General features: G+C 37.3%; 1 protein-coding gene and 1 long non-coding RNA gene across 2 annotated transcripts; both read right to left on the bottom strand.

Moving 5' to 3' along the window:
- Positions 1-1876: 1876 nt before the first annotated feature.
- Positions 1877-5511, bottom strand: LOC100180650 (solute carrier family 2, facilitated glucose transporter member 1). The gene is made up of 10 exons (XM_002131150.4): positions 5372-5511; positions 4805-4936; positions 4326-4593; positions 4141-4262; positions 3925-4095; positions 3772-3866; positions 3543-3714; positions 3311-3474; positions 2932-3076; positions 1877-2560 (listed from the first exon to the last, which is right to left on the bottom strand). The coding sequence occupies exons 1-10, from the start codon at positions 5381-5383 to the stop codon at positions 2381-2383; spliced, it is 1461 nt and encodes a 486-aa protein (XP_002131186.1). The 5' UTR covers positions 5384-5511; the 3' UTR covers positions 1877-2380.
- Positions 5512-6083: 572 nt separating this feature from the next.
- Positions 6084-6379, bottom strand: LOC108950656. The gene is made up of 2 exons (XR_001975309.2): positions 6348-6379; positions 6084-6252 (listed from the first exon to the last, which is right to left on the bottom strand). It is a non-coding gene; the product is annotated as an uncharacterized LOC108950656 (long non-coding RNA).
- Between the last annotated feature and the right edge of the window lie 440 nt (positions 6380-6819).

Genomic DNA, 6819 nt, shown 5'->3' with positions numbered 1-6819 from the left:
AGTAAACAAGGAGCATTCAATGAAATAATAAAACCGTATCCTAACGACTCCCAATATTAACCGTTGTTAATTGTTTAAAATACGATCAGGATATTTGGATATTATGTGCTAAAGGTGTCCCGTCTTCCCCCACCGTACTAAATATATACAAAAACGTGCGTGCATTGTATCTACAATAATTCTACTCACAACACAGTTAATTTTTGGTGGAGGACTTCGTCTTCTTCGTCGTCGTCTTCTCCACGCGTTGCTCCCATCCAACAAACAACACAACACAACGAAAATCAAAAGCAAAAGCAACAATTTTTTCATAGTACTTTTAAAAAATCAACATATATGTTATATGATGCAGCACTTGTTAAACCTTTTATGTAATAGGTAATGACTTAATATTCAGCTGCTGTTACGTTTCAGAACTGCAGTTTAAGGTCGCAATCTTAAGGTGTTTGTCAGCGTTTCGATTGAAGGAGCAATTTATATAGAATTTTCAGTGTTTGAACGAGTACCACTAACGACTCAAGTTGATACAAGGTAGAATAATCGTAACCGTTGGCATCGGAACCAGATTGTGGTAGGCGTAATCACTGTTAAACAATTTTGTGCTCGTTAAGTTTATCGCACAAGTAAACAAAGCCCACAAGTTGTTCTTGGGGAAATTACGGTATTGTGGTGTTGGCAGCCACATGCTTTGTTTGATAAGTACAAGCATAGTACACTGAAGTGACACTATGGTACAAGTATAGTTTTTACCCGTAGCATGTTTCAACGACTTTCGTTTTGTTGCTAATTCCCTTCTCTTCGCTGTTTTAATTAATATGATCTTCGTTACTGTATTCGAAGAGGTAAATAAAAGTCATGTTATTTTATGTAAAGTTTAAACGTAATGTGGCTCACAATGTACCGTATATAGGAATAAAGTTTTAAATTCCCCAGATTAATTTATTCACATCCTTCAATTTAAATGCCTATATATGGTAAACCTGGTTGCTCCTAGGCAAATTCCGTATATATTGACAGCACCAGTCGTAAAAAATTCTTGATAACAATTTCCACGAAACTTCTTCCCGGAAATAGTTTCTATTGTAGCAACCTGGTGATTACACAAGATTTTGTACAACCACGAAACATCATTTTTAAGTTTATTATTTACGCGGGTTGTTAAAATTCTATACTAAGTAACGTAACAGCGCAGTAAGGTTGTTCACCCCCTAGTAAAGTCGTCAATCGCTTTGTGACTTCGCCCTTTTCGTGAATATAGGTCTGCAACACTCAACTACCTAATCGTGATTTACCAACTAACAAGTTTATTTTACAGTCACGTGATATATATGTTTGTATTTATTATTTATTTACAATCGAACAGGACTTCAAATGTTAACGAAAACAGGAATCATTTTACCCTAACCTATACCGTATTAGTTATTTTGGGTAATTCGGTACTTTTGTGCTGCCGTTGCTATACGAGACATAGCATAATATTTTAAATCGCTCTACTAGTTAGAAATGGCAGACGTCAATGCGAAGTTTGGCCCAGTAACCCCAACGAACATTGCTCGTGCATTAGTGCATGGTTGCCGCCGGTTTCGCAACCTGTCGAGCAGTCGATTAAAGTCTAGACATTCCCTTACAATTATAGCTCTGTTGGTTTAACTCAAACCATGCGTGGTCGTAAGCGAGGTTTGCATAAAAATAAACAGCATTTTAATTATTTTCTTTTTCACAATATATAAAACAGATGTCTCGTTTCATGCAACTTGTGCCTGCTTACAGTTACAACGTAAAAACTAATTGTATTTTACATTGCTTAAAATTTCTTCTTTTTACTGGTAAATTTTCCCGGCAAAAAAACTATCGTATACCATGATGATGTGCATCGTGTATCGGTGACTGTTATTTTGTTTTGTAAATACAGAATGCTGTATGCGAAAACTCAATTCTGCAATAACTGCAAAAATGCGCTTCTTTCTGCAACAGCGCAAAAAAATGATGTCAATGCGGTCACTTAAAACCGAAGGTCGCCGAGGTCATACCTTTAAACCACTTTGCCAAACCTAAAGAATTGAAGCAAGACTAATGCGGTGCGTCAATGACGCTATACGCTGCGAAAAACATCCTGCCGATTATTTAAAAAATTCGCTTGCAATTAAACATTTTGACTTAATATGATATTATATACAAATCTCTGGCTGCCAAACAAATATACGGTTGCAAAGTTATTAAAACCAACCCCTATCGAGCGCACCCGCTTTTAAACAAATTTAGATATAACTATATGCATGTAGTGATTATATTTTTTATTATCAAACGTAAGTTTAGTATTGCAAGCTATTTTAATATAGCGTGTTTTGCACAGAAGCTATATAATATGCTGCTGGTTTGCCTATATGTTGTTAAACATTTCAATCGTTTCATTTGTATTATTTTGCCTTGCCCCACTGAAGTAAGCTTGGATTTCTTCGCTGCTATTTTTCTTCGTATCTGGGATCAGCAGCAAATGGTAGATGAGAAACACGATGGCGAAAAATAACCAGATCATCAACATATAAGCTCCTAATCCACTCTGCAATTAAAATCATGAGGTTCAACGAAAATATGATCGAATGGCAACTATTACTGCAACATTTTCCGGTGCAATGCCATAATAATGGTTCATAGCCTTCACTTGTGCTGCTGCTTGATAGAGCATGCACAAGTCTCTGTGCTCAAAATGCTTGTATTAATTACTGCCACGAGTCTCTGTGGTTTCACACATGGAAGCTCATAAACAGGAAAAGGAGTATAAAGGGCATCTGTGTTATAAGTGCCCGTCACACCACCATGAATAAGTTAAATTCATTCATTCTTTTATTCAATAGTTCATTCACTTAACGGATCGTGGATATAGGCCTACTTGTGACCGGACAAAATGATAAAGGTTGAGAATCCATATACCTGTAAATATGGGGGTATAAAGGTTCCAAACCATGAAAGAGTCCACAGAAGCATGGAGGCGTATCCGTATGCAGTTGCTCGAGTCGGTTCAACAGTCAGTTTACCCACCAAAGCAAAAACAGCTAAATTACTTCCACCGGACCACCTGAAAAACAAAGCAGAATGTGCAGGATTTAGAAAAACAAAAACGCGAAGCAACCTAGAAACTTTTAAAGTGTCACTTGTTGGATAAATAAAATGCTATATGGCGACGCTTACATGGTCGTACAAAACAGTTTATATATAAGGTGCATGGATCATACTTTGTCATTTTATCTATTACCCATTACCATGTCGCTGTAGTAAAAAGCGTAAAAAATTAAAAATCAACTTTACTTACGCGCACATAAATATCGCGACTGCAACGATCGATACGTACGGCATTGCCAACGGTGCCAGGTGGGCAGTGGCCTGACTTATAGTGAACAGCACAATCGCAAAGATAAGGATGCCATTACATGTAATGTTTACTTTGTAGCCTCCGAAACGATCCACGATTTTTGACTGGAACGCAACAAAACTCAGTATTAATATAAAACTCAGTAATAAAAGTTGTTTTTTTCTAAACTCACCCCAAATATGGAAGCAATGAAAGACAGGGCAAAAACTCCGATTGTGGCGAACGTCACATTTTCAGCGGCAATGCCCGCTTGTCGAAAAATAAGATCTGAATAAATAACGAAAGTATGCACCCCCACGAGGACTAAATTTGAATAAACAACGAGAACTGCAAAAAACTGGTTTCTGCAACAAAAATGTAGTTTTAACATTGGAAAACATATGCGGTATATACACGTTTACCTGTATCCTTTATTCGTAAACATTTCTTTGATACCGACTTGTTCAACGTTTTTCATTTCATCTTTAATTTTTGAAATTTCTTTCAATATATCACTCTGCGAAGCAAAAATAATTGATGTAAAGTAATAGGCCCGGTTGGTTGTGTTTAGTGACCTTTGTCCCGCTTCGTATCTGTTGGAGAACTTCAACCGCTTCATCTTCTCTCTTCATTCGAAGTAAATAAAACGGCGATTCCGGCAACCAAATACTTCCGATCAGATAAATGATGGAAGGTACGCCGGCCAGTGAAATACCAACGGGCCAAAGCGTTGCTGTGCCTAGCAGCTAAACATTTTTTTAATAGTAAGAACATTACAGATTGTTAATTACCTTCGGATGACCAAAAACTGCAGCTACCAAAATGCCGAAGGTTACAGCAGAACCCACGACACTTTGCCAGAAGCCAAACTTCGCTGGCGCACTTGTTTCTGCAACCATCAGCGACGGCAAGTCTGTTAAAAGGAAAAATTACAGTTATAATCTTAACTGCACCCTGCATTTAACAAAATACTTACTGTATGAAACACCCACAGTTATACCAGCAAAGAACCGACCGACAATAAGAACTTCGTAGGATCCTGTGAGTCCAGTTATCAGCGCCATTATCAAAATCGAAAGCAAGCTGACCGCGTGGCCGATCTGCATGACCCGTTTTGGGGAAAACCAGCCCAACAGAAACTTGGTGGACAACCCACCGACGAATCCTCCGACAAATATAAACGAGTTAACGATGGCCATTATGGACGTGGAGACGGAAGGGGGCATCGGAGTACCATAGCGAGTCTAAAAAACATTGTACACAAGCTAGCTAAGAAGCATATGATAAAACTGTGGATGTGTTTGTTTAAGAGCAAAATGCAAAGCAGCCATTGGTACAACCCAATGTTTCTTTATGGACACTTTAAAAATTTGTCAGCTGTACTTTGTTCTTGTAAATTAGACTATAAAATGGGAGCCAGTATAGTCGACCCTTAGTTAATGTACATCTACCTACCGCGTGAGTTTGATTGAACAAATTTACTATAACTGGTGTCATCGGGTTCAAGACAGTCACATGATATCCCGTGGTCATCGCCATCAGACAACTATTAAAAAAAAGAGAGATTGCTCCGAACCTTGAATTTTCCTGCGTGGAATAAATAACTTCAATTTAAACGAGAATCATGTAAGCTTCTGTGGGGTGAGCTGGGTACTGTTATAGCGCATATAGCCGTCTCACACTTCCGCCCTTTATGTTATTTCTAGTCAGTCACTACTTTAGTACATTTTGTCGTTACTTTAGTGCAGTTCATCGTAAGGATAAAATGCAAAAGATACGCTTATATAATTTTGTAAATATGTTTTACTATTCCAAATGGGTCAACAAAAAAAAAATGACGACTATCCTACCCCAACCTTTACTATATAAATACTTTTACCCTATATCTGTTTGATGGTTGCGCCGGCTACCTATTACACAGTGACCAACAGTATTTTATGATTAATTCTGTTAATATTAATTTAGCAATCCTAATAATGGCTTTAGGCTAGAGGTTAGAGAAACTTTACTGTATTTACTTACCGGTTCGGCCATATTTTTTTAACTGATACTGTAGTTGCGTTGGGTAACTTTCTCTCTGAGTTTTTGGAGACGAGCGCATTTTCACATACATATATTTATATACAATATTGCAAAAAGAGTTCCTTTTTCCTTTTGTTGTTGACAACGGGCATGCAGTAAACCAGCGTTTTGCGAACCTCACCGCTTATACTGCATATATGCCTTATTGTGTGTGTTAGTCCGCGTTCTGCTTAACTGAACATTGCAAGCTAACGGAAACCAACTCTTTACGTTCCCACAACCAGTTTGCGAAAAACATGCATTGCAGAATTCCTAAGTATTATAAACTTCGTGTGCTATAATAACCGCCAAGTACAAGATGTCTGACACTACTCACGTCCAGTATCAGTACAGCAGCGCTTCATTATAAAAACAGACTGTATTATTAAGTTCTGTTTTCTATACAGTCCTGTATCTTCTACCTGACACGAGGAAATAAATATAGTAGTACATATAATACATATATAGGTTGGAGGAAGACTGGACACCTTTTCATTCTATTTTTTTTGTAGGTGTCCCGTTTTCCCCACTCTATCTTATATGATGACGTTATTTTTTATTATTTCATTCATACTACCGTATAAAGCTTTTATCATACCCCTCTGAACCAAAAGTCTGGCAACCTAACACACATATTCGCCTACGCAAATATCAATTCAGGCTACAAATAGAATTCATTGATATCCAGTTTGTTTATTTACATTTTACCAATTACAGTTCAATTTCACACAACAGAATTTTAAACACGGGCAAATCGCTGTGGTCGGTTCAGTATCATTTTCAAACGTTTCAGCACAAACCTTAACCGAGCTATTAGAAGACGAACCTTTCGAATGTGTGACCTAAAAACAAATGGTTTTAGATTTAGAAAACAAATATAGATAAAATCTTTCCACGTATAGACTTAAACCCTTATTATTTATAAAATTTTACCCACTTTACTCTTTTTCTGAATTTTTTATTATTTTGTCTCCTCCTCTTTTTTTCCTCTTCGTTCTCTTCTTTCTCCTCCTTTTTCACTCCTTTTTCGCCATCACATTCTAAAACGTATAGAGCGGGGTAAGATGGGACATATTATTCTCTTTTCTTGTACAATTTGGTAGCAAACAAGGAATTTGTAGCTTTGTATAACTAAAGCCCCGCAACTATAAAACAACGTTGTTATTTGTGTAAAACACGATCAGAAAGTATAGGGTTTAGGTGTCAACAGTATACCATCTTACCCCACTATATATGTATATGTAGAATTCTATTTACCTGTAGTTGAAGTTTGTGTTGTAATTATGCTTGTGGGTTGGGCTGTTGTAGTTGTTGCTGCCTGGTTGGTAGTTGTGGTTGGTGACTGGTTGGTAATTGTGGTTGGTGGCTGGTTGGCAATTGTGGTTGGTGACTGGTTGGTAATTGTGGTT

This window comes from Ciona intestinalis, unplaced genomic scaffold (genome assembly GCF_000224145.3).
Source record: "Ciona intestinalis unplaced genomic scaffold, KH HT000530.1, whole genome shotgun sequence".
In the NCBI taxonomy this organism is placed as follows: Eukaryota; Metazoa; Chordata; class Ascidiacea; order Phlebobranchia; family Cionidae; genus Ciona; species Ciona intestinalis.
Note: the sequence above shows the minus strand (reverse complement) of the source record. Positions and strands in the feature narration are given on the sequence as shown.